General features: G+C 43.6%; 2 protein-coding genes and 1 long non-coding RNA gene across 3 annotated transcripts in view; 1 reads left to right on the forward strand and 2 right to left on the reverse strand.

Moving 5' to 3' along the window:
- The window catches only part of TTN (titin), a 277,274-nt gene extending 254,156 nt beyond the window's left edge, over positions 1–23,118 (forward strand). Inside the window, exons 289-314 of the mRNA XM_027126990.1 lie at positions 1–2,067; positions 2,172–2,474; positions 2,593–2,898; positions 2,993–3,283; positions 3,379–3,675; positions 3,805–4,110; positions 5,004–5,309; positions 5,395–5,676; positions 5,856–6,449; positions 6,571–6,858; positions 6,964–7,263; positions 7,741–8,043; positions 8,606–8,908; positions 9,010–9,594; positions 9,723–10,028; positions 10,144–10,443; positions 11,078–11,653; positions 11,769–12,074; positions 12,440–13,033; positions 13,160–18,627; positions 18,703–18,858; positions 18,987–19,143; positions 19,879–20,570; positions 20,667–20,820; positions 21,357–21,659; positions 21,797–23,118. Coding sequence (XP_026982791.1) covers positions 1–2,067; positions 2,172–2,474; positions 2,593–2,898; positions 2,993–3,283; positions 3,379–3,675; positions 3,805–4,110; positions 5,004–5,309; positions 5,395–5,676; positions 5,856–6,449; positions 6,571–6,858; positions 6,964–7,263; positions 7,741–8,043; positions 8,606–8,908; positions 9,010–9,594; positions 9,723–10,028; positions 10,144–10,443; positions 11,078–11,653; positions 11,769–12,074; positions 12,440–13,033; positions 13,160–18,627; positions 18,703–18,858; positions 18,987–19,143; positions 19,879–20,570; positions 20,667–20,820; positions 21,357–21,659; positions 21,797–22,095 — 15,842 coding nt within the window. The 3' untranslated portion in view covers positions 22,096–23,118. The remainder of the gene's footprint in view (positions 2,068–2,171; positions 2,475–2,592; positions 2,899–2,992; positions 3,284–3,378; positions 3,676–3,804; positions 4,111–5,003; positions 5,310–5,394; positions 5,677–5,855; positions 6,450–6,570; positions 6,859–6,963; positions 7,264–7,740; positions 8,044–8,605; positions 8,909–9,009; positions 9,595–9,722; positions 10,029–10,143; positions 10,444–11,077; positions 11,654–11,768; positions 12,075–12,439; positions 13,034–13,159; positions 18,628–18,702; positions 18,859–18,986; positions 19,144–19,878; positions 20,571–20,666; positions 20,821–21,356; positions 21,660–21,796) is intronic.
- Positions 1–27,324, reverse strand: part of PLEKHA3 (pleckstrin homology domain containing A3) — a 94,437-nt gene that overhangs the window by 21,672 nt on the left and 45,441 nt on the right. The gene's annotated exons all lie outside the window — the stretch shown is intronic.
- Positions 921–25,957, reverse strand: LOC113631028 (uncharacterized). The gene is made up of 3 exons (XR_003437164.1): positions 24,313–25,957; positions 1,748–1,845; positions 921–1,119 (listed from the first exon to the last, which is right to left on the reverse strand). It is a non-coding gene; the product is annotated as an uncharacterized LOC113631028 (long non-coding RNA).

A 27,324-nucleotide genomic window follows, 5' to 3' on the forward strand; every position in this document is an offset into this window, starting at 1 on the left:
CTACTCCCGATTCCCCTGGCACTCCAGAACCTAGTAATGTAACAGGCAATAGCATTACCCTGACATGGGCAAGGCCAGAATCAGATGGTGGCAGTGAAATTCAACAGTACATCCTTGAAAGGAGAGAAAAGAAAAGCACACGATGGGTGAAAGTCATCAGCAAACGACCAATCTCTGAGACAAGATTCAAAGTCACCAGTCTGACAGAGGGCAATGAGTATGAATTCCATGTCATGGCTGAAAATGCTGCAGGAGTAGGACCTGCAAGTGGTATCTCAAGACTAATCAAATGTAGAGAGCCAGTCAACCCACCAAGTGCTCCCACTGTGGTCAAAGTGACAGACACATCAAAGACAACTGTGAGCTTAGAATGGTCTAAGCCAGTGTTTGACGGAGGGATGGAGATAATTGGGTATATTATTGAAATGTGCAAAGCTGACTTAGGAGACTGGCACAAGGTGAATGCAGAAGGATGGGTGAAAACAAGATACACAGTTACTGATCTACAAGCAGGTGCAGAATACAAATTCCGGGTTAGTGCTGTCAATGGTGCTGGAAAAGGAGACAGCTGTGAAGTGACCGGCACCATTAAAGCAGTTGACCGATTATCAGCTCCTGAGTTAGACATCGATGCCAACTTCAAGCAGACTCATATTGTCAGAGCTGGGGCCAGTATTCGCCTCTTCATTGCCTATCAGGGTAGACCGACTCCGACAGCTGTGTGGAGCAAACCTGACTCCAACCTTAGCATTCGGGCTGATATCCATACAACAGACTCCTTCAGCACCCTCACCGTGGAAAACTGCAACCGAAACGATGCCGGGAAATATACCCTTACTGTGGAAAACAACAGCGGTAGTAAGTCAATCACATTCACCGTAAAGGTGCTAGACTCTCCAGGCCCACCTGGCCCGATTACCTTCAAGGATGTGACCCGGGGATCTGTTACACTGATGTGGGATGCCCCTCTCCTTGATGGGGGTGCCCGAATCCATCACTACGTGGTGGAGAAACGAGAAGCCAGTCGCCGTAGTTGGCAGGTAGTCAGTGAAAAATGCACTCGTCAGATCCTCAAGGTCAACGACCTGGTAGAAGGCGTTCCATACTATTTCCGTGTTTCTGCAGAAAATGAGTATGGTGTTGGTGAACCCTATGAAATGCCAGAACCAATGGTAGCCACAGAACAGCCTGCTCCACCAAAGAGACTTGATGTCATTGACACAAGCAAATCCTCTGTGGTCTTAGCTTGGCTTAAACCTGACCATGATGGAGGCAGCCGCATCTCTGGCTACCTGCTCGAAATGAGACAAAAGGGATCTGACTTCTGGGTTGAAGCTGGTCACACCAAACAGCTGACTTTCACGGTGGAGCACCTCACTGAGAACACTGAATATGAATTCCGCGTGAAGGCCAAGAATGATGCTGGCTACAGTGAACCCAGGGAAGCCTTCTCTTCTGTCATCATCAAGGAGCCTCAAATTGAGCCCACAGCTGATCTCACTGGAATTACCAATCAGCTCATAACTTGCAAAGCAGGCAGCACGTTTACCATTGACGTGCCAATCAGTGGTCGTCCCACCCCCAAAGTAACATGGAAGCTTGAAGAAATGAGACTTAAGGAGACAGATCGAGTGAGTATCACAACAACAAAAGACAGAACCACCCTGTCTGTAAAGGACAGCATGAGAGGTGACTCTGGAAGGTACTTCCTGACCCTGGAAAATACAGCTGGTGTCAAAACATTTACCATCACAGTTGTGGTCATTGGAAGGCCAGGTCCAGTAACTGGCCCCATTGAAGTCTCATCTGTCTCAGCTGAATCATGCATCCTGTCATGGGCTGAACCTAAAGATGATGGAGGCACCGATATTACTAATTACATAGTTGAAAAGCGTGAGTCAGGTACAACAGCTTGGCAGCTTGTCAATTCCAGCGTCAAGCGCACTCAGATTAAAGTCACTCATCTCACAAAATACATGGAATATTCTTTCCGTGTCAGTTCAGAGAACAGATTTGGTGTCAGCAAGCCTCTGGAATCAGCACCAATCGTTGCTGAGCATCCATTTGGTAAGAAAAATAAAAATCGTACTTCCAAGTCTCTATTATAGTTAAATATTTCCCCTGAATTTTATAAAACTGTATTCATATTTGATACCTTTGCTTATATTTAGTCCCACCAAGTGCACCTACCAGACCTGAGGTCTACCATGTGTCTGCCAATACCATGTCTATTCGCTGGGAAGAACCCTATCATGATGGTGGCAGTAAAGTCATCGGCTACTGGGTTGAGAAGAAAGAACGTAACACCATTCTTTGGGTGAAAGAAAACAAACTGCCATGCTTAGAGTGCAACTACAAAGTGACCAGTTTGGTAGAAGGACTGGAATATCAGTTCAGAACGTACGCACTCAATGCCGCAGGCGTTAGCAAAGCCAGTGAAGCATCAAGACCTATGATGGCTCAAAACCCAGTTGGTAGGTATCAGAATTTAAGGGTACATTTGTTTATCACCGTCATCACCATCATCGTCATCATTATTGGTACTAGCAAAATTCAGAGTTGCATTTAACCTTATTTTTGCATCCCTTCCAGATGCACCAGGAAGACCAGAGGTGACAGATGTCACCAGATCAACGGTGTCACTGATTTGGTCTGCCCCAGTGTATGATGGAGGCAGCAAGGTTGTAGGCTACATCATAGAGCGTAAGCCAGTCAGTGAAGTTGGAGATGGTCGCTGGCTCAAGTGCAACTACACCATTGTATCTGACAATTTCTTCACCATTACTGCTCTCAGTGAAGGAGACACTTATGAATTCCGTGTGTTGGCCAAGAATGCAGCAGGCGTAATTAGCAAAGGATCAGAATCTACAGGCCCCATCACTTGCCGAGATGAATATGGTAAAGAATAGTCAATGCTCTCCTTTTAAACTATCACAATTTCTATAACAATAAACTATCATATATTCATTCACATCTATTTTGCCTATGACAGCTCCACCCAAAGCCGAACTCGATGCCAGATTACAGGGTGATCTGGTTACCATCAGAGCAGGCTCGGATCTTGTTCTCGATGCTGCAGTTGGTGGCAAACCTGAACCCAAAATTATCTGGACCAAAGGGGACAAGGAACTAGATCTCTGTGAAAAAGTCTCTCTGCAGTACACTGGCAAACGAGCAACTGCTGTGATCAAGTTCTGTGACAGAAGTGACAGTGGAAGATACACTTTAACGGTGAAGAATGCCAGTGGGACCAAGGCCGTGTCTGTCGTGGTCAAAGTTCTCGGTAAGTACGTCAAATGATCTTTGATTTTCATAGCTTTCTCAAGCGTGGGCAGAAAGAAACACCTTCCTCATTGCTCGTCCTTACACCTGTTTCAGATTCCCCGGGCCCATGTGGAAAGCTCACCGTCAGCAGAGTAACAGAGGAGAAGTGCACTTTAGCCTGGAGCCTTCCTCAGGAAGATGGAGGTGCAGAAATAACTCACTACATCGTGGAAAGACGCGAGACTAGCAGACTCAACTGGGTGATTGTGGAAGGCGAATGCCCAACCCTATCCTATGTGGTTACCAGACTCATCAAGAACAACGAATACATATTCCGAGTGCGGGCAGTAAACAAATATGGCCCTGGTGTGCCTGTTGAATCAGAGCCCATTGTCGCCAGAAACTCCTTCAGTGAGTATTAACACTCAAACAGTTCAGCAGTTGAAATGTAATGGGATCAGGGAGAAGGGAGGACAGTCATAGCAATAGTGATTTTGTGCGATTCTGATCATCCTTTTATTTTCATAAAAATATAAATAGCTATTCCATCACAACCTGGCATACCTGAAGAAGTTGGGGCTGGCAAAGAGCATATCATCATTCAGTGGACAAAACCTGAATCTGACGGTGGCAACGAGATCAGCAACTATCTAGTAGACAAACGTGAGAAGAAGAGCTCGCGCTGGACACGTGTGAACAAAGACCATGTGGTGTATGATACCAGGCTGAAGGTGACTGGCCTGATGGAAGGTTGTGATTACCAGTTCCGGGTGACCGCAGTAAATGCTGCTGGTAACAGCGAACCCAGCGAAGCTTCCAACTTTATCTCTTGCAGAGAACCATCATGTGAGTTCCAAGAATCATACATAACCCTAATGCCCAACAAAACCACATTACAAATAATTTTCCAACATGCCATTTCCAATAACTTGTAGAATTTGTGAATGGTCTAGAAAGTCATATGCTTATTAGAAGGATCTTAAATACAGCCTAAGACAGAAAACACTTCAACTACTACTTCTGTCAATAAGTTAGCAGTTACATTGCTAAAAACTGTTGCAGTATTTTCCAATCTGTGAAAAAAATAAACTATTCTACTACCAATATGAAAGGGATGTATTTTGCAAATCTTCCTAAGAATGGAGAGAATTTTGTTGTAATGATAATAACTACTGAAAAGGAAAAAAAGACAACATCTCTTTTAAGAGGCTTAGCAGAGCATAAAGCTTCTTGTATTTTAGTAAGCATCTAACAAAATAATTGTCACAAAAGCTTCAGAAATAAGTGGCAAATCCTTGTACAAAGTTTAAGCCCAAGAACTAAAAGCAATAAATCACTTGGATTGAATCGAGGAAGTAGAAGAAACTTATTCCTGTACTTATTAGCAATGTAGAGGTGACAAGTGATATTAACCCTGTTGAAAGCTGAGCAAGTAAAGAAAAGTCCCTGAGAATGGGTACTGTTAGCAATGAGCTTAGCAGGACACAGCATAGCTAGCCAAAGTGGCCAGAAAGAAACATCTACCTTTCTAAAGAAGTTTAACTCTTAAAACAATAATAATAGTAATAATAGAGTATACAGTGCTATCCTGCAACGTCAGAATAGCCTAGTTACAAAGAGTATCTTGGTGAGTGTGGACAAAGAAGAGTAATGCCTCAGTGAGTCTTGAAAACCAAAAATACAAATCTCAAGCTTCCTTATTTGTGTAATACCTGCATCCTTATTTTAAAATTTCATAGATACCCCTGGACCACCTTCTGCTCCGAGAGTTGTAGATACCACCAAACACAGCATTAGTTTAGCCTGGACCAAGCCCATGTATGACGGTGGCACTGACATCATAGGATATGTTCTTGAAATGCAAGAGAAGGACACTGACCAGTGGTACCGAGTGCATACCAAGACCACAATAAGAAATAATGAATTCACTGTGACAGACCTTAAGATGGGCCAGAAATACTCCTTCAGAGTCGCTGCTGTGAACGTGAAGGGCATGAGTGAATACAGCGAGTCAACTGCTGAAATTGAGCCCATGGAAAGACTAGGTATTTATAATATAAGGTTTTAGGTGAATTATTTTCTCATCGCACCTGTTCATGAATTAATTAAGTTTTGACATTTACTTTCCAGAAATACCGGATCTTGAGCTTGCAGATGATTTAAAGAAGATTGTGACCATCAGAGCTGGGGCCTCGTTGCGGCTGATGGTGTCTGTATCTGGAAGACCACCACCCGTCATCACATGGAGCAAGAAGGGCATTGACCTTGCAAGCCGGGCGATCATTGACAACACTGAGAGTTACTCTTTACTTATTGTGGACAAAGTTAACCGGTATGATGCTGGAAAATACACCATTGAAGCTGAAAACCAATCTGGCAAGAAATCAGCAACTGTCCTTGTTAAAGTATATGGTAAGTATTTGTCTTAAAATCAACTATGCTGTGAGTAGATTCTTTAAAAAGATACACCTTGACCTCTGATTATCACCTCTCTAAAAGGAACTATGTTGAGTATATTTTCCTGCCCCCCAAAAAATCTATCAACCAATCAGGCAAACAGGAAGTATGGATCTTTCATTCTCTTGTTTTAGATACTCCTGGTCCCTGTGCTTCAGTGAAAGTTAAGGAAGTATCAAGAGATTCTGTGACCATTACCTGGGAAGTTCCCACAATTGATGGTGGAGCTCCTGTCAACAATTACATTATTGAGAAGCGTGAAGCTGCCATGAGAGCATTCAAAACAGTAACTACCAAATGCAGCAAGACGCTCTACAGAATTTCTGGACTTATAGAAGGAACCATGTACTATTTCAGAGTGCTGCCAGAAAATATTTATGGCATTGGAGAACCTTGTGAAACATCTGATGCAGTTCTGGTCTCAGAAGTACCTTTGGTGCCTGTGAAGCTAGAAGTTGTCGATGTCACCAAATCGACTGTTACCCTTGCCTGGGAAAAACCACTCTACGATGGTGGTAGCCGGCTCACTGGCTATGTTCTTGAGGCCTGCAAAGCTGGCACCGAGAGATGGATGAAGGTTGTCACCTTAAAACCCACAGTCCTAGAGCACACTGTTATTTCCTTAAATGAAGGTGAACAGTACTTATTTAGAGTAAGGGCACAAAACGAGAAAGGTGTGTCAGAACCAAGAGAGATCATCACAGCCGTGACTGTACAAGACCTCAGAGGTATGTACCGAATCACCAAAATAACAATAATAGTAAAGGAAAGTGAAAGAAACATTCAGAATTCATGACACTTTGTCATTAGAAATAATACTTATGAATAAATGCCTACTTTTTCTCATAGTGTTGCCAGCAATCGATCTTTCTACAATGCCTCAAAAGACCATCCACGTCCCAGCCGGCAGACCAGTAGAGCTGGTGATACCAATTGCTGGTCGCCCACCTCCTGCTGCTTCCTGGTTCTTTGCTGGCTCTAAACTAAGAGAATCAGAGCGTGTCACAGTTGAAACTCATACTAAGGTAGCTAAATTAACCATTCGTGAAACCACTATCAGAGATACTGGAGACTATATACTTGAACTGAAGAATGCAACCGGAACTACTTCAGAGACCATTAAAGTTATCATTCTCGGTAAGGATGAGAGACCAAGACACAAGCAAGCTGTTGTTGTTTAGTCACCCAATTTTGATTTGAAGTGAAAATTAACCTCCGGGATTTCTTTTTTTTTTTTCATAGACAAGCCTGGTCCACCAACTGGGCCTGTCAAGATTGAAGAAATTGATGCTACTTCAGTGACCATTTCCTGGGGACCGCCTGAACTGGATGGTGGTGCTCCACTGAGTGGCTACGTGGTAGAACAACGTGATGCCCATCGTCCAGGGTGGCTGCCAGTGTCTGAATCAGTGACTAGAACAACATTTAAGTTTACCAGACTCACTGAAGGAAACGAGTATGTGTTCCGTATCGCTGCGACAAACCGCTTCGGGATCGGCTCGTACTTGCAATCTGAGGTCATAGAATGTCGCAGCCTCATCAGTAAGTCCTGGACGCCCGCCCCCACTCTCCCCACCTCTGATTCTAAATATTAACAAGAAGGAATTTATTCTTAATATACCCTTATGTAAGTAAAAATAGGTCACAAAGTTAATCCCAGGGTCTTTCCAAGGTTTCTAAACCTCCTGTTCTTGGAAGTTTTCAACATGGTTGGGGTTTTTTTTTTAATGGAAAAAAGAGAGGAAGGAGTTAGGGAAGGATGGATGGAAGGAAAGGGGGGAGGGAGGACTGGCTGTTACAGTGAGAAACAATACAGAATACATGCTTAATAAATGTTTATAAAATGGAAGAAAATGAGGAACAGCAAGAAAAGTACAAAAATGAAAACACGAGAAAAACAGTTGCAAGAGTCTTATATGTACCATTTTAAGATGGTATATACGAGACACACTTATACAAATGTACGAGTCTTCAATTTATTCATGGTGCCATGTTGTGTTTACCTCTGTCTTGCTGCAGATATTCCTGGACCTCCAGAAACATTACAGATATTTGATGTCTCACGTGAGGGCATGACACTTACTTGGTACCCACCAGAAGATGACGGTGGCTCCCAAGTGACTGGATATATTGTGGAGCGCAAAGAAGTGAGATCAGATCGATGGGTCCGTGTAAATAAAGTACCAGTGACGATGACACGGTACCGTTCCACTGGCCTTACTGAAGGCTTAGAATATGAACACCGTGTCACAGCCATTAACGTGAGAGGAACTGGAAAACCAAGCCGTCCTTCCAAACCCACCATTGCCATGGATCCAATTGGTAAATACCTTTTGTATAAGTTTACTGAGGTATAATTTAATGTGGCAACAGTCACCCTTCTGAAATATAGAATTCTATATGTTTTGTATAACCACCACCACAATCAAAATATAGAATATTTCCAACAGCTCAAAAAGTTCAGTTGTGTCCTCTGTCATCAATCCCCTCCCCACCCCAACCCCGGGCAACTTTGGGCAAATAACTTTTTATATTCTTCTCTTGAGTCTATTTCTCCCGCTTTAAAATGGAACTCACAATACACACCCTATATCACAGTTAAAATTGTAAAGCAAGTTAATATTTCTGGAAGCACTTTAAAAACTGATGGTAAATGTAAGATAGTATTAGTGATTATAAACAAAGCACAAATAAGACAAAGGAAAAACCAAGAGCTTTAAGTAATGTTAACTGATTAAAATGAATTAAACATTTACAAAATGAAAAATATTCTACTGTTATAGTCCATGTTTCCACAACTCACTGAAATTGTTAGGTGGTGCATTCGATTTTCAACTTTGCAGAAACTTTAACAAGTATGTTGTTGTCTTATTCTTATTCCCAGCTCCTCCAGGAAAGCCACAAAACCCAAGAGTTACTGATACAACAAGGACATCAGTCTCCCTGGCCTGGAGTGTTCCAGAAGATGAAGGAGGATCTAAAGTCACAGGCTACTTGATCGAAATGCAAAAAGTTGATCAATATGAATGGACCAAATGCAACACCACCCCAACCAAGATTCGGGAGTATACTCTCACACACCTACCTCAGGGCGCTGAATACAGATTCCGTGTCCTAGCTTGTAACGCTGGTGGACCTGGGGAGCCCGCTGAGGTACCAGGAACAGTCAAAGTCACGGAAATGCTTGGTAAGACATATGATCATTTACTTTCTGCTGTAATTGCCTTAAGACTTGTTTCCTACACCCGCCTCCCAAAATGCTAATTGTAACCCTACCTTTCTTCCCAGAATATCCTGACTATGAACTTGATGAAAGATACCAGGAAGGTATCTGTGTAAGACAAGGTGGGGTCATCAGACTTACCATACCAATCAAAGGAAAACCATTCCCAATATGTAAATGGACCAAGGAAGGCCAAGATATTAGTAAGCGTGCCATGATTGCAACCTCTGAAACTCACACTGAGCTTGTAATCAAAGAAGCAGACAGGGATGATTCTGGCACTTACGACCTGGTTCTGGAAAACAAATGTGGCAAGAAGGCTGTCTACATCAAGGTCAGGGTGATAGGAAGTCCCAACACTCCAGAAGGACCACTTGAATATGACGACATACAAGCTCGCTCTGTAAGGGTCAGTTGGAGACCCCCTGCCGATGATGGTGGTGCTGACATCTTAGGCTACATCCTCGAGAGACGAGAAGTGCCTAAAGCCGCCTGGTACACCATTGACTCCAGAGTCCGAGGTACATCTCTGGTTGTAAAAGGCCTCAAAGAAAATGTGGAGTACCATTTCCGTGTTTCAGCAGAAAACCAGTTTGGAATAAGCAAACCCTTGAAATCTGAGGAACCAGTCATACCAAAAACACCACTGAGTAAGTGCTCTTCCAACCATAACACTGTAAAAATCCTCTCAGTGCTCTTTTGTTTCGAAAGGAAAGCCACCAGCTTACAAGAGTTGGGACTGCATTCTAACACATGTGTTTTCCATTTACATTCCTAGACCCTCCCGAGCCTCCAAGCAATCCCCCAGAAGTACTAGATGTGACCAAGAGTTCTGTCAGCCTGTCCTGGTCCCGGCCCAGAGACGATGGTGGTTCTCGGGTCACAGGCTACTACATTGAACGCAAGGAGACATCAACTGACAAGTGGGTCAGACACAACAAGACTCAGATCACCACCACAATGTACACCATCACCGGGCTTGTTCCCGACGCGGAATATCAGTTCCGCATCATCGCACAGAATGACGTTGGCCTAAGCGAGACCAGCCCTGCTTCTGAACCAGTTGTTTGCAAAGATCCATTTGGTAAGGAAAGAGTTTCCAAAGGGGTTAGAATCAGAGAGGCAAACCACCTTTGCTGTTTTTCTTTTACTTCAGCAGGAAAGCTGATTTCCTTTTCAACTGTTTTCAAATATTTCAGATAAGCCAAGCCAACCTGGAGAACTCGAGATTCTTTCAATATCCAAAGACAGCGTCACTCTACAATGGGAGAAACCTGAATGCGATGGTGGCAAAGAAATCCTTGGATACTGGGTTGAATATAGACAATCTGGAGACAGTGCCTGGAAGAAGAGCAGTAAGGACCGCATCAAGGACAGGCAATTCACAATAGGGGGTTTGCTGGAAGCTACGGAGTATGAATTCAGGGTTTTTGCTGAGAATGAGACAGGGCTGAGCAGACCTCGAAGAACCGCTATGTCTGTAAAGACGAAACTAACATGTAAGTAGCCATTAGTTCTCTGCTTATGGTTTACAAACTGAGCAACATGTTAAGGCTAATTCTTCCTCTGGACTAAGTAGATCTCCAGAAAGCTTTACTGGAGAGCAAGTGTTTGGAAAGAAATCACTCACTCTGGCATATGCACACACAGGGAATAGTTGATGCTTCTAGAGGAAGTCATTCCAAGCACATAACCTCAGCAGTGAACTGTTAGGTGCAGTGAACTGATTCCTAAAGCAATTTCTCCCTTGAATACAATGGTGGTTTTTTTTAATACTCCTAGTAAGACTTGAAGGGTCAACAAATGTACCCCACTTCAGTGAACCTAAGTAAGGGCAAATCTACAGATTTATAGAGAACTAATATTTCCCCAAAACCCTATACATTGTTAATGCCTCCCGATCATAAAAAGTCACTCTACATAATAATATGATGATGTGCTCATTGAATCTCTACTTTCCAGATGATCCTCCAGTCACTGTGAAGCCTTTTTAAGAATTAGACTCATACGTAAATAATGGTGTCTAATGAAGTATTAGTCAATAGGATGAATTCATTCCTGATATACAAGGACAGAGGATTATAGATTCAGTAGTAACAATAATGCATTAATGTTATCTTTCATACCCTTCAGCTGGAGAGGCCCCAGGAGTACGCAAAGAAATGCAGGATGTCACCACCAAACTGGGTGAAGCTGCTCAACTCTCATGCCAGATTGTTGGAAGGCCTCTACCAGACATTAAATGGTACCGATTTGGTAAGGAGCTGATACAAAGCCGCAAGTACAAAATGTCTTCAGATGGACGCACACATACTCTAACAGTAATGACCGAGGAACAAGAAGATGAAGGCGTTTATACCTGCATAGCTACCAATGAGGTTGGAGAAGTAGAATCCAGTAGTAAGCTTCTCCTGCAAGCAACGCCACAATTCCATCCCGGTTACCCACTGAAAGAGAAGTATTACGGTGCTGTGGGGTCAACGCTTCGACTTCACGTTACATACATTGGCCGTCCAGTACCTGCCATCACTTGGTTCCATGGCCAGAAACGTTTGCAAAACTCAGAAAACATTGCTATTGAAAACACTGAGCAGTATACTCATCTCGTCATGAAGAATATCCAACGTAAGACTCACGCTGGGAAATACAAAGTTCAGCTCAGTAATGTTCTTGGAACGGTGGATGCCATCCTTGATGTGGAAATACAAGGTATTTTATTTTCATTTTCAGTGGGAATGTTGTTGTTGTTGTTTTTAAAGAAAAAAGAAAAATATCCTGGGAGACACACTACAGAAACCACTCCAATTGTATTTTCTCCCAACAGATAAACCAGACAAACCTACAGGACCAATTGTGATTGAAGCTCTATTGAAGAACTCTGTGGTGATCAGCTGGAAACCACCTGCAGATGATGGAGGCTCCTGGATCACCAATTATGTGGTAGAGAAATGTGAGGCCAAGGAAGGGGCTGAATGGCAATTGGTGTCTTCAGCCATCTCAGTGACAACCTGTAGAATTGTGAACCTCACAGAAAATGCTGGGTATTACTTCCGGGTTTCGGCTCAGAACACATTTGGCATCAGTGACCCTCTAGAAGTCTCCTCAGTTGTGATCATTAAGAGTCCATTTGGTGAGTACAACCTCTACAATCTTCCTATGGCAAAATTCCATCTGTATGTGAAACTTTTTTTTTAAACAGAAATAACTTTTGAAAGGAGATAGCAAAGATTCAGCTAAAGTACAAGTGCCTTTTATCTCACTTAAATTGAATTTTTGCTTATCTAAAAGGGCACATGTATACCCCATCCCCTTTTTCTCTAAAAACGAACTTTGTGTTGCAGTAAGTTTCTCAGCATAAAGTAACCAATTTCATTTTTCTGGATTAGTTATTCTTAATAGAACTTTGGGTTCATAACATTTTATTTTTTATAAAATAAGCTCTTCATAAAGCTGTTTGTTTCACCCCATGAGTCAAATGCTTTTTGTTTTAAACAGAAAAGCCAGGTGCTCCTGGCAAACCAACTATTGCTGCTGTCACAAAAGATTCTTGTGTTGTGGCCTGGAAGCCACCTGCCAGTGATGGAGGGGCAAAGATTAGAAATTACTACCTTGAGAAGCGTGAGAAGAAGCAGAACAAGTGGATTGCTGTGACAACAGATGAAATTCGAGAAACCGTCTTTTCAGTGCAAAACCTTATTGAAGGTCTTGAATATGAGTTCCGTGTGAAATGTGAAAACCTAGGTGGGGAAAGCGAATGGAGTGAAATATCAGAACCTGTCATTCCCAAATCTGATGTCCCAATTCAGGCACCACACTTTAAAGAGGAACTGAGAAATCTAAATGTCAGATATCAGAGCAATGCTACTTTGGTCTGCAAAGTGACTGGTCATCCAAAACCAATTGTGAAATGGTACAGACAAGGCAAAGAAATCATCGCAGATGGATTAAAGTACAGGATTCAAGAGTTTAAGGGTGGCTACCACCAGCTCATCATTGCAAGCGTCACAGATGATGATGCCACAGTTTACCAAGTCAGAGCTACCAACCAAGGAGGGTCTGTGTCTGGCACTGCCTCCTTGGAAGTAGAAGGTAAAGACAAATCAGCAAACATCATTTTGGTGCTAGATTACATATTATTAATTGGGGGGGGGGGGTGCTCTTAAATAGTGTTGGGTATTGCTAAATTATATTCTTCCTTCTTTTATTCTGATACAGTTCCAGCCAAGATACACTTGCCTAAAAATCTTGAAGGCATGGGAGCAGTCCATGCTCTCCGAGGTGAGGTAATCAGCATCAAGATCCCATTCAGTGGCAAACCAGACCCAGTGATCACCTGGCAGAAAGGACAAGATCTCATCGACAACAATGGCCACTACCAAGTTATTGTCACAAGATCTTTCACGTCACTTGTTTTCCTCAATGGAGTGGAGAGAAAAGATGCTGGTTTCTATGTGGTCTGTGCTAAAAACAGGTTTGGAATTGATCAGAAGACAGTTGAACTGGATGTGGCCGATGTTCCCGACCCACCCAGAGGAGTCAAAGTTAGTGACGTCTCACGAGATTCTGTCAACTTAACGTGGACTGAGCCAGCTTCTGATGGTGGCAGCAAAATCACCAACTACATTGTTGAAAAACGTGCGACCACTGCAGAAAGATGGATCCGCGTAGGACAGGCCCGAGAAACACACTATACCGTGATCAACTTATTTGGAAAAACAAGTTACCAGTTCCGTATAATAGCGGAAAATAAATTTGGCCTAAGCAAGCCTTCTGAGCCTTCAGAACCAACCGTCACCAAAGAAGATAAGACCAGAGCTATGAACTATGATGAAGAGGTTGATGAAACCAGGGAAGTTTCTATGACCAAAGCATCTCACTCTTCAACCAAGGAACTCTATGAGAAATATATGATTGCTGAAGATCTTGGGCGTGGTCAGTTTGGAATTGTCCACCGTTGTGTTGAAACATCCTCAAAGAAGACATACATGGCCAAATTTGTTAAAGTCAAAGGGGCTGATCAGGTTTTGGTAAAGAAAGAAATTTCCATTCTAAACATCGCTAGGCACCGAAATATCTTATACCTCCATGAATCATTTGAAAGCATGGAAGAATTAGTTATGATCTTTGAGTTCCTATCAGGACTTGACATATTTGAACGCATTAACACAAGTGCTTTTGAACTTAATGAGAGAGAAATTGTAAGCTATGTTCGCCAGGTCTGTGAAGCACTTGAGTTCTTACACAGTCATAATATTGGACACTTTGACATTAGACCAGAAAATATCATTTACCAAACAAGAAGGAGCTCCACCATTAAAATCATAGAATTCGGTCAGGCCCATCAGCTGAAGCCAGGGGACAACTTTAGGCTTCTGTTCACTGCCCCTGAATACTATGCACCTGAAGTCCACCAGCATGATGTTGTCAGCACAGCCACAGACATGTGGTCACTCGGAACACTCGTGTATGTGCTGTTGAGTGGTATCAATCCATTCCTGGCTGAAACTAACCAACAGGTAATTGAGAACATCATGAATGCTGAATATACCTTTGATGAAGAAGCATTCCAAGAGATCAGCACTGAAGCCATGGACTTTGTTGACCGGCTGTTAGTGAAAGAGAGAAAATCTCGCATGACAGCATCTGAGGCTCTCCAGCACCCATGGCTGAAGCAGAAGATAGAAAGAGTCAGTACTAAAGTGATCAGGACATTGAAACACCGACGTTACTACCACACCCTGATCAAGAAAGACCTCAACTTGGTTGTGTCTGCAGCCAGGATCTCCTGTGGTGGTGCAATTCGATCTCAGAAGGGAGTGAGCATTGCTAAAGTTAAAGTGGCATCCATTGAAATCGGCCCAGTTTCTGGACAGATAATGCATGCAGTCGTTGAAGAAGGAGGATATGCCAAATACGTATGCAAAATTGAAAATTACGATCAGTCTACCCAAGTGACGTGGTACTTTGGTGTCAGACAGCTGGAGAACAGTGAGAAATATGAAATCACTTATGACGATGGAGTGGCCACCATGTATGTCAAAGACATTACCAAATTCGATGACGGTACCTACAGATGCAAAGTAGTCAATGACTACGGGGAAGACAGTTCTTACGCAGAGCTGTTTGTTAAAGGTGTGAGAGAAGTTTACGACTATTACTGCCGTAGAACCATAAAGAAACTTAAGCGCAGAACAGATACCATGAGACTCCTGGAAAGGCCACCAGAATTCACGCTGCCTCTCTATAACAGGACAGTTTATGTGGGTGAAAATGTCCGGTTTGGAGTAACTATAACTGTCCACCCAGAGCCTCGAGTTACATGGTATAAATCAGGTCAGAAAATCAAACCAGGTGATGATGATAGGAAGTACACATTTGAGTCCGACAAGGGTCTTTACCAATTAACAATCAACAGTGTAACTACGGACGATGCTGCCGAATACACTGTTGTTGCAAGAAACAAATACGGTGAAGACAGCTGCAAAGCAAAGCTGACTGTGACCCCACACCCACCTCCAACAGGTACGACCCTAAGACCCATGTTCAAACGGCTACTGGCAAACGCAGAATGCCAAGAAGGCCAAAGCGTCTGCTTTGAGATCAGGGTGTCTGGCATCCCCCCGCCAACATTAAAATGGGAGAAAGACGGTCAGCCACTGTCCCTCGGGCCTAATATCGAAATTATCCACGAAGGCTTGGATTACTATGCTCTTCATATCAGGGATACTTTGCCTGAAGACACAGGTTACTACAGAGTCACAGCCACAAACACTGCTGGATCCACCAGCTGCCAGGCCCACCTACAAGTGGAACGCCTGAGGTACGTCAAACAGGAGTTCAAGACTAAGGAGGAGCGCGAACGACACGTACAGAGGCAAATTGACAAGACGCTAAGAATGGCTGAAATTCTTTCCGGAACTGAGACTGTGCCACTGACACAGGTCGCCCAGGAGGCACTGAGAGAAGCTGCCACCCTTTACAAACCAGCCGTCAGCACCAAGACTGTAAAAGGGGAATACCGACTTGAGACGGAAGAAAAGAAGGAGGAGAGAAAACTCCGCATGCCTTACGAAGTACCAGAGCCACGCAAGTACAAACCGGCTGCCATAGAAGAAGACCAACACATTAAGCAGTTCGTGCCCATGTCTGACATGAAATGGTACAAAAAGATACGCGATCAATTTGAAATGCCTGGGAAGATGGACAGAGTTGTACAGAAAAGACCCAAGCGCATCCGCCTTTCAAGATGGGAACAGTTCTACGTGATGCCTCTTCCACGCATCACCGATCAATACAGACCCAAGTGGAGGATTCCCAAACTGTCCCAAGACGACCTTGAAATGGTGAGACCAGCCCGCCGGCGTACACCTTCTCCTGATTATTACTTTTATTACAGACCCAGGAGACGTTCTCTCGGTGACATCTCGGATGAAGAATTACTCCTGCCCATTGACGACTACCTGGCAATGAAGAGAACAGAGGAAGAGAGGCTGCGTCTTGAAGAAGAGCTGGAACTGGGTTTTTCAGCCTCACCCCCAAGCCGGAGCCCTCCACGTTTTGAGCTTTCGAGTCTGCGTTACCCTTCCCCACAAGCTCATGTCAAGGTGGAGGAAGCAAGAAAAGACTTCAGATACTCAACGTATCACATCCCAACGAAGGCGGAGACCAGCACGAGTTACGCGGAGCTGCGGGAGCGGCACGCCCGCACCTGGCACAGGCAGCCCAGGCAGCGGCAGAGGATTATGGCCGAGAGAGAGGACCAAGAGCTGCTGCGTCCAGTCACCACCACCCAGCGCCTCTCGGAATACAAAAGCGAGCTGGAACACATGGCGAAGGAAGAAAAATCTAGAAAGAAATCAAGACGCCAGAGAGAAGTGACTGAAATAACGGAAATTGAGGAAGAATATGAGATCTCCAAACACGCTCAGAGAGACACTTCCTCCTCGGTGTCCAGGCTGCTGAGACGCCGGCGCTCCCTGTCTCCGACCTACATCGAGTTGATGAGGCCGGTGTCCGAGCTGATCCGGCCACGGCCACAGCCAGCTGAGGAATATGAAGATGAAGATGACGTAGAAAGAAGGTCTCCTACCCCAGAAAGGACTCGCCCACGTTCCCCCAGCCCTGTGTCTAGTGAGCGTTCACTGTCAAGATTTGAGAGGTCGGCAAGATTTGATATCTTTTCCAGGTATGAGTCCATGAAAGCTGCTTTAAAAACTCAGAAGACATCAGAAAGGAAGTATGAGGTTTTGAGTCAGCAGCCTTTTACGCTGGACCACATGCCTCGAATCACACTGAGGATGCGCTCCCACAGGGTACCGTGCGGCCAAAATACACGTTTTATCTTAAATGTTCAGTCTAAGCCAACTGCCGAGGTCAAATGGTACCACAACGGTGTAGAACTTCAAGAGAGCAGTAAGATTCATTACACCAACACCAGTGGGGTTCTGACCCTGGAAATTCTGGACTGTCATATTGATGACAGCGGAACATACCGTGCCGTGTGCACCAACTACAAAGGTGAGGCTTCTGACTATGCAACCTTGGACGTCACGGGAGGGGATTACACCACCTATGCTTCCCAGCGCAGAGACGAAGAGGTCCCCCGATCTGTTTTCCCTGAGCTGACGAGAACAGAGGCATATGCGGTTTCATCATTTAAGAAAACATCTGAGATGGAAGCTTCCTCTTCCGTCAGGGAAATGAAATCACAGATAACAGAGACAAAGGAAAGTCTCTCATCATATGAACACCATGCATCTGCAGAAATGAAAAGTGCTGCAGTCGAAGAAAAGTCGCTGGAAGAAAAATCCACACACAGGAAGATCAAGACGACTTTGGCAGCAAGAATTCTTACGAAGCCAAGGTCCATAACGGTGTATGAAGGCGACTCTGCAAGGTTTTCTTGCGATACAGATGGTGAGCCGGTACCGACTGTGACATGGCTGCGTAGGGGACAAGTCATAAGCACTTCCGCCCGCCACCAAGTGACCACCGCAAAGTACAAATCGACCTTTGAGATCTCTTCAGTCCAGGCTTCGGATGAGGGCAACTACAGCGTGGTGGTAGAGAACAGCGAAGGGAAGCAAGAGGCACAGTTTACTCTGACCATTCAAAAGGCCAGGGTTACTGAAAAGGCTCTGACATCACCACCGAAAGTCAAATCCCCAGAGCCTCGGGTAAAATCCCCAGAAGGAGTCAAGTCTCCAAAACAAGTGAAATCCCCAGAGCCGGTGACTTCTCACCCAAAAGCTGTATCACCCACAGAGATAAAACCCACACCAACAGAAAAGGTTCAGCAGCTGCCAGTCACTGCCCCACCCAAGATAATTCAGTCCTTGAAAGCAGAAGCTTCTAAAGATATAGCAAAGCTGACCTGTGTGGTCGAAAGTACTGTATTGTGTGCCAAAGAGGTCACCTGGTATAAAGATGGTAAGAAACTGAAGGAAAATGGGCATTTCCAGTTTCATTATTCGGCAGATGGTACCTATGAGCTCAAAATCCATAACCTCACTGAATCTGATTGTGGAGAATATGTTTGTGAGATTTCTGGTGAAGGTGGAACTTCCAAAACTAACTTCCAATTTGTGGGACAAGCCTTTAAGAATATCCATGAGGAAGTTTCAAGCATATCAGAAACCAAGAAAGCAGCTCAGAAAACTGCTGAGTCAACAGAAACCAAGAAAGCTGCTCCGAAAACTGCTGAGTCAACAGAAACCAAGAAAGCGGCTCCAAAAACTGCTGAGCCAACAGAAACCAAGAAAACTGAACCAAAAGCTCCTGAACCAGTTTCCACAAAACCAGTAATTGTTACTGGGCTGCAGGATACAACTATTTCTTCAGACAGTGTCACTAAGTTTGCAGTTAAAGCTACTGGAGAACCCCAGCCAACTGTCATCTGGACAAAGGATGGAAAGGTAACCAGTTCTTAAATGATCCTTAAACTTATCTTCTAAAAAAACTAACCTCTTCCCTCTTCCCCATCTCCCAAAGAAAGTTTAAAATTAAATCACTTTTTAAAACTCAAATCACGTGCATTCTACAGGCTATAACACAAGGAGGTAAATATAAACTCTCTGAAGACAAAGGAGGATTCTTCCTAGAAATTCATAAGACTGATACTTCTGACGGTGGACTTTATACTTGTACAATAACAAATTCAGCTGGATCTGTGTCCTCTAGCTGCAAATTAACAATAAAAGGTAGGTTGGCTTTTATTCTTACCAATAATTTTCAGAAAACAATATGAAGGAAACATTTCTAAACACTATTCCTTACACACACACACAAAGTATTAAAATAAAACTTTTACCAAGTTACAGAATACCATTTGTACACAAATGTACAAATACACATATTTGAAGTTAGCATACACTTTTATATTTATTAAATGTCTAATTGTATGTGGTGTTATATAAGATTCCATAGAGATTATATAAGATTCCTGCTCCCAGGAACATTTAAGAATAAAGTCAGGTGATTATACAAAATGGCACTTCTTCCCTAAAGCTTCACTCTTGCTAATTTTCCAAAGCAGTGGAAAGTTAATGAAAGAACTGTATCGGTTTTCCCAATTAAAATTAGTTTGCTTTCATCTCAGTCTTCTAAAACATAATTCAATTGTTTTAATTACTCAAAATCTCCTAAATCCACCCATCTCCTAAATCCTTCAACTATTCTTTGCAAAACTTTTTTTCCCCTTAAGTCATAAAAATCATTCTTCTGTTTAGTTTAGTTTAAATAATCATTACACTGATCTCCAAAGTCATGCATGACAACTTTCCAAGATTGGGACTGAGAAAGAGTTAGGTATTACCTACACTGCATGCGTTAAGTTAATGTTTTTTCTTTGTATATTATTCACTTACAGAATCCACAAGAGAAGAGGGTGGGGCCTCTTTCCAATTCAGTTTGCCTTATAGAGCTTTCTTTTTCAGCTGTAAAAGACACTGAGATACAGAAAGTATCGACACAAAAGACCTCCAAAAGTATATCCCAGAAGAAGGCAGATGTCCAAGAGGAAATTTCCAAAAAAGCCCTAATTTCTGAAGAGATCAAGACGTCAGAGGTGAAATCTCCAGAGAAGCTGGCCCTCAAGGAGGAAGCTTCAACAGTTCTGATTTCCGAAAAAGTCAAGAAATCAGAAGCGACCTCCCTGGAAAAATCCATTGTCCATGAGGAAATCACTAAAACATCACAGGCATCAGAAGAAATCAGAACTCATGCCGAGATTAAAGCATATTCTACTCAGATGAGTATACCTGATGGTCAGAAAGTGACTTTAAAAGCCAACATTGCTGGTGCCACTGATGTGAAATGGGTATTGAATGGGGTAGAGCTCAGTAACTCCGAGGAGTACAGATACGGCGTCTCAGGCAGCGACCAGACGCTGACCATCAAGCAGGCTGGTCACAAAGATGAAGGGATCCTCACCTGCATTGGCAAAACCAGCCAAGGAATCATCAAGTGTCAGTATGATCTGACCCTGAGCAAAGAACTCTCAGATGCTCCAGCCTTCATCTCCCAGCCCAGATCTCAAAATGTTAACGAAGGACAAAATGTTCTCTTTTCTTGTGAAATCAGTGGTGAGCCATCGCCTGAAATCGAATGGTTTAAAAACAACCTGCCAGTAAGTTGAGTTATGAATATATTACTGAAGAAAGCTTTAAATACTCCATCTACTCCTGAAGAGCTCAAAGAAACCCTTTTTTTCTCTTCCTTTTAGATTTCTGTTTCTTCAAATATCAGCATAAGTCGCTCCAGAAACGTATATTCCCTTGAAATCCGAAAGGCCTCAGTAAGTGACAGTGGGAAATACACAATTAAGGCCAAAAATTTCCATGGCCAGTGTTCAGCTACTGCTTCCTTAACGGTCCTTCGTAAGTATATCTTTATCATTTTCCTTACTTGCTTAAGGCCGTTATCTGAGTTTTTTGGTTTGTTTTTTTGCTTTTGTCTTCTGAGCCCAGCAAACTCTCTGGAGCCTCATTAAGTTCCATGTGTAAGAGACACAGGCCTCCTGTGTGAATTCATTCTTAACGGTCAACGTTTCTTTACAGCGAGACAGGAACATGGATAAGTTAACTTTCAAAGCAAAGCTACCAACTGTCCTATTACATGTATTTTCAGAATGCACAATATAAAAATTATTTTCTGTATGACTAATCATTTTTCTCCTAGTGATTCTAGCACCTGCATGTAATGTAATGATAGAAATATAAGGATTCGTTTCTGGGAGACACTGAGCTAGCTCTTGACAACTGTATGTATGTATTTGCTTGTGCTTCCACAGCAAATTGTTTGGGTTGCATTTCTGTGTGTGTGTCTAAGTGTTCCATTTCTGTAAGTCAGTGTCAGATGTCACCAATTAACCAGATGTCATTGGTGTTCACTGTGTATCTGCTATGCTCCACAGCTCTAGTTGAAGAACCTCCCAGAGAGGTAGTATTGAGGACAAGTGGTGACACGAGCTTGCAAGGAAGCTTCTCGTCTCAGTCAGTCCAAATGTCTGCCTCTAAGCAGGAGGCCTCCTTCAGCAGTTTCAGCAGCAGCAGTGCTAGCAGCATGACCGAAATGAAATTTGCAAGCATGTCTGCCCAAAGCATGTCCTCCATGCAAGAGTCTTTTGTAGAAATGAGTTCCAGCAGTTTTATGGGAAAATCTAGTATGACACAACTGGAAAGCTCAACTAGTAGGATGCTTAAAGCAGGCCTAAGAGGTGAGCAATCAAATTACTGGTAGAGGTAGACAAGCCTAGTAGCATGGTAGAGTCCTTAGTACATACAATTCAGTAGAAAGCAAACTGTTATATTTTCAGTGATCCTAAAACTTTTTTGTTGTTGTTGTTCCATAAAGGAATTCCACCTAAAATTGAAGCTCTTCCCTCTGACATCAGCATTGACGAGGGCAAAGTTTTAACAGTAGCCTGCGCTTTTACGGGTGAGCCTACCCCGGAAATAACATGGTCCCATGGTGGAAGAAAAATTCAAAATCAAGAACAGCAAGGGAGATTCCATACTGAAAACACAGATGACCTGACAACTCTGATCATCATGGATGTACAGAAACAAGATGGTGGACTTTATACCCTGCGCTTAGAGAATGAATTTGGATCTGACTCAGCTACTGTGAATATAAATATTCGATCCATTTAAGAGGGCCTGTGCTCTCATATTCAGACATTCTTAACCTTTCCTGAACGATTCACATAGACTAATCTTTCTGATCTGTAAATACTTAAAAAAAAAATGTAGTTTTGTATCAACCTAAATGAGTCGAAGTTCAAAAATATGCATTTCAATCTTTTCTTAATTGTTGACCTAAGATTATACATTTTCTAGTGACATGTACATACTGTATATAGCCGAATTAACGGTTATAAAGTTTTGTACCATTTATTTTATGACATTTTACAATGTAACTGTTGAAACTAACTGTTGGTAGGAGAAAGTTTCTTATGGAACGAATACCCTGCTCAACACTTAATCAATCTTTGTGCCTCAACATAATGTTGATGTCTAAGTAAGCCTCAATGGGTCGAGAAATTCCCCATTGAAGATGTCCTATCCACCGACATGATGCTGTGCACGTCACCTGATATGTGCACCAATACTTACTGAATCAGAAATGTAAGGCATTGGTGATGTTTGCATTTACCCTCCTGTAAGCAACACTTTAACGTCTTACATTTTCTCTGATGATGTCACACTCAAAATGATCATGACTTAAATATTACCAGAGCAAAGTGCAACGGCCAACACTTTGTTCGCTCATTTCACACTGTCTCTGACCATAGAGAGTGCCTGGGTAGCTTGGAAAAGCAACATCACCTGGCCATCCCCTCATTTAACCAAGCTGTTCATGCGTTCCTATGCCAGAGCAGTGCCAACTCTTGGAGGTCCCGGGGTGCAGCCAACGCCTTCGTGTGGTAGCTCTAAATTTAAATTACACCAGAGAAACCGGGGCAACTAAGCAATGAGCCACAGCAAAAAATAAAGAACAACAACAACAAAATAAAGCTGTCGTTAAATTAAAAACAACAAAATATTACTAACTGCCCAAAATATCAATTTGATGTAGTTCTTTTCATGCAGGTTTAAATTCAATTGTTAGTTATAATTGTTGGACCTCCTTGAGATAGTAACAACAAAATAAAGCAAGCTATCTGCACCTCAAAATTTGTGATTGGTTGTTTTCTGTAAAATTCTGGGGTTGGGGAGGTATGTGCCTTTGCAAATCACAGAAATGATCATAGATAAGAAGAAGCAACTCAAGTTCTTCACAGCAAATATTTAAATTACCATGTTGAATGCATTCCACAATTTTTTTAAAGCATAGATATGATTCTCATGGATAAAGTTACCCCCAAAAGTTAACAAAAATCCCCCAAAGTATTAGATCAAATCTTCTAAACTTATTATCAAGAAAAATATTTTTATGGGAGCTGATTCGTTAAATCCAAAGATATTGAACATTACAATTCACGATATTTTGTGCCAGACAGCAAAGCAAAGATGAGCAAGATGAAATAGACCCTGTCCCTCAAGGAGTATAGAAAAGAATATGACAATTTCAGGGAAAATGATCAATTGTGCAACTGAATCCATTACTGACTATTGCAGCTCCAAACTGAGACAGAACAAATCAAAGTCCTCAAAGCTAAAGAACTCGTTTTAAATGGTATAGTCCTACTAGGCTTTTCAAAACAACTTCATAATAAAATCTCTAGCACCAGAAAAATCTGTATTTATCCACCTCAATTAGATAATCCTAACTGTAAACCTATAAAGTCGATTCTTTGCCTAAATTACCCCCTAAATGTAAGTACAAGCAGCCAAAGCTGAAGCAAATGCACTGTCAATTCTTACTCCCCCAAAGAAGATCTTGGGTCTTCGTTAATTTATTCAGCAAGTATTCTGTCTTAAGTCAGATGCCCTAAAGGCAGAGCCTAAGACTTGACTCTAGCATAAGTAATTTTTTGAGGGACTGCTCTCAGGAAAAAGGAAGTGAGGGAAGCAGAGTAGAGGAAGAAAGCTAAGCAAGTATGTGGTCTCCGCGGGAGCTTCAGCCGCATCCCACAGGGAGCATAAATTGCACCAGAGTTGGTTCCACCTGGGAGCAAGGGCGCTGACCTTCTCTACCTGCTTATCTGCCAGTTAGTGCCTACAGGCTGGGAGCTTGTGGGAGCGGCGGCGGGAAGAGGGAAATAACCTCCGGGGTGAGGGGCACCCCTTGGCCAGAGCAATCTCTGCAGACTAGAGCAGCTAAACAGCCAATACACAAGAAACTGGGCCGGGTACACATCACCTGGATCTGGGAGGTACGCACAGCACCCACTACACCATCTAACAGCTTGAAATGCCAGTTCTTACCTTAAAACGAGAGAGGCAGGGATTCCTGAGGATGACTCCCAGCCCTGACAGGCTGATGTTCTAAGGAGTCCTATCCGTGGCTGGGGCGCAGTCCGTGCTGCTCAGAATTCTGAAGCTGAAGGAACTGTAGCTGCAGCTCCCAAATCCAGAGATCCATTTTGGGCCTGGGAGAAAGGGGAGGGGCTAAGGCCTATCCCGGGAAGGAAATCCACGCCACGCCGAGAGGCCTGACTTCTTTTCAACCAGTAGCAGAAGCCCACGCCTCTGAGAGCAGCAGGGTGTGGCCAAGGGGGTCACACGTGAGAGGACTGCGTAGGGAGGATCCTGGGAAGGCCCTCAGAGGCCCTCCGGCTGGAACTACAAGCACCCCTTTCCGGGTTTACCAGCCAGCCTCCCTCCGAGAGCGCCTCCAATAACGGCGCTCCCCCGCGTAGGGTGGGTGGGGATTCCTGTCAATCCCACCCCACCTCCAACAGCACCAGGAATGCCTTCCCAGCAACTTTGCATTTCCGGTCCAGACCACCTTGTCTCTCTCCCCCCTGTCGGCAGGGGCCGCCAGAGAGCAGCAAGCAGACACCTTCTTCCTGGTTCAACCCTCCAATCCACAAAACCTATGAGTAATCTTCACTCTCTTCCTGCCCCTCTTTCTGCTGAATCCTTCCTGTCTATTTTATAAAGCCCCCACTTGGCTACACTCATAAGCAGCATAGTGTAGGAATTATATATACGCACTCAAAACCCAGAGTACCAACCCAAATCCAGGATCTGCTATTTGCTAACTTGTGTCACCTGGAGTAATTACTGACCTTCTCTATCCCTTGATGTTCTCACCCATAAGATGGGAATAACAACAGCATCAACCTCACAGGTTTTGTGAGGATTAAACAAATTACTACATGTGAAACTCTTAGAGCAGTGCTGCCACAGCACCCAATAAACACCAGCAATCAGTATTATATTAGAGACCACCATGCAAAACATCGAAGTTAGGGACCAGAAAAACATTTTAGAGGGGGTGTAACACAGACCTCACTTGTAATCACTAGATGTATTATTTTGCTAGGGCTGCTAGAACAAAGTACCACAACCCTGCAGGGCGGCGGGGAGGAGGCTAGGAGTCCTAAATGAAAGTGTCAACAGGACTGGTTCCTTCTGAGAGTTGTTAGGGAAGGATCTGTTCCAGGCCTCTCTGCTTGACTTGTAGATGGCCACCTGTTCACATAGCATTCTCCCTGCATGCATGTGTGGGTCCAAATATCCCCTGTTTAGGACATCAGCAATATTGGATTAGGTTTCACACTAATTTTACCTTATTTTAACTTTATTGTCTGTGTAAAGACTATCTCCAAATAAGGTCACATCCTGAGGTACCAGAGTTTAGGACCCCAACATATCTGTGGGAAGGGGTACACAGCTCAACCCATAACACTAGACATGATGGGCATGAGACAGCACATCTTTAAAAGAAGTCTTTTGGTAGAGTTTCTCAAAAGATGAATTTATTATCTCTAACCAGTAGTAGCCAATTATATAGATGAACCATCTAGAGGTAGGGAGGTAGGTAAATCAGAAACAGCCAGTAAAATAACAGGTTAAATTGACAGTCTCCATAGTGAGACATTATTCTTCAAGAAAAATGTTTTATGATTGTGCTCCAGGAAAAGAAAGTAATTTGTATTTGTTTATTCAGCCCCAAATGTAATTTTAAGAAATTCGGGCCGAGAAAACCCAGTTTCCTTGTAATAGGAGAAAACAGTGTCTGCTAGGTAAATAGAAGGACTTTTGCAAGAGAGATTGGCCGCCCTTTTCTGGTGGTGCAGTGGTTGAGAATCCGCCTGCCAATGCAGGGGACACAGGTTCGAGCCTTGGTCCACGAAGATTCCACATGCCGCGGAGCAACTAAGCCCTTGCATCACAACTACTGAGCCTGCGCTCTAGAGCCCGCGTGCCACAACTACTGAAGGCCGCGTGCCTAGAGCCCGTGCTCCACAACAGGAGAAGCCATTGCAATGAGAAGCCCGCGCACTTCAACGAAGAGTAGCCCCCGTTCGCCACAACTAGAGAAAGCCTGCACACAGCAACGAAGACCCAAAGCAGCCACACACACACAAAAAATCAATGGGCCAATCTATTTTCTTTTTTCTAAATAAATTTATTTATTTAATTTATTTTTGGCTCCGTTGGGTTTTCGGGCTTCTGATTGCAATGGCTTCTCCTGTTGTGGAGCACGGGCTCTAGGCACGCGGGCTTCAGTAGTTGTGGCACGCGGGCTCAGTAGCTGTGGCTCACGGGCTCTAGAGCGCAGGCTCAGTAGTTGTGGCGCAAGAGCTTAGTTGCTCTGCAGCATGTGGGATCTTCCCGGACCAGGGCTCGAACCTGTGTCCCCTGAATTGGCAGGCAGATTCTCAACCACTGCACCACCCAGGAAGACCTGGCCCATCGATTTTTATTCTAAGGTTATAAAAATAGTTTTATGCCTTTTGGTATGTCTGGGTCAATGTTTCCCAAACTCTTCCTCAAGATGTTGGTAGATATTATGGGAAAATTGTCCCACAGCCAAATAACTTAGGATTTGGGAAACCGTACTTCTTTATGCAGGACTTCCCAGAGCCTTTGATGAGCTAGTGTGTGTTGTGGTCCTCCAAGAGGCGATACAATGCTCCCCGAACTTATCTGATGATGGAACTGTTTTCACTGGTACTGTACATGATGTAGGCTGAGACAGGCCACAGTAGGTGGAAACATGGGAGGTGTGAAGAGGATTGGATCTTGGTAGAGGAGGAACTGGGTATCACCTAAGAAATGAAATTAAGTGCTATGATAAAAAAAGAAAAATCCGGGGCTTCCCTGGTGGCGCAGTGGTTGAGAGTCCGCCTGCCGATGCATGGGACACAGGTTTGTGCCCCGGTCCGGGAGGATCCCACATGCCGCGGAGCGGCTGGGCCCACGAGCCATGGCTGCTGAGCCTGCGTGCCCGGAGCCTGTGCTCCGCAATGGGAGAGGCCACAACAG

This window comes from Aethalodelphis obliquidens, unplaced genomic scaffold, assembly GCF_003676395.1.
Source record: "Aethalodelphis obliquidens isolate GAN/ISIS:26980383/991018 unplaced genomic scaffold, ASM367639v1 scaffold2, whole genome shotgun sequence".
Taxonomy (NCBI): Eukaryota; Metazoa; Chordata; class Mammalia; order Artiodactyla; family Delphinidae; genus Aethalodelphis; species Aethalodelphis obliquidens.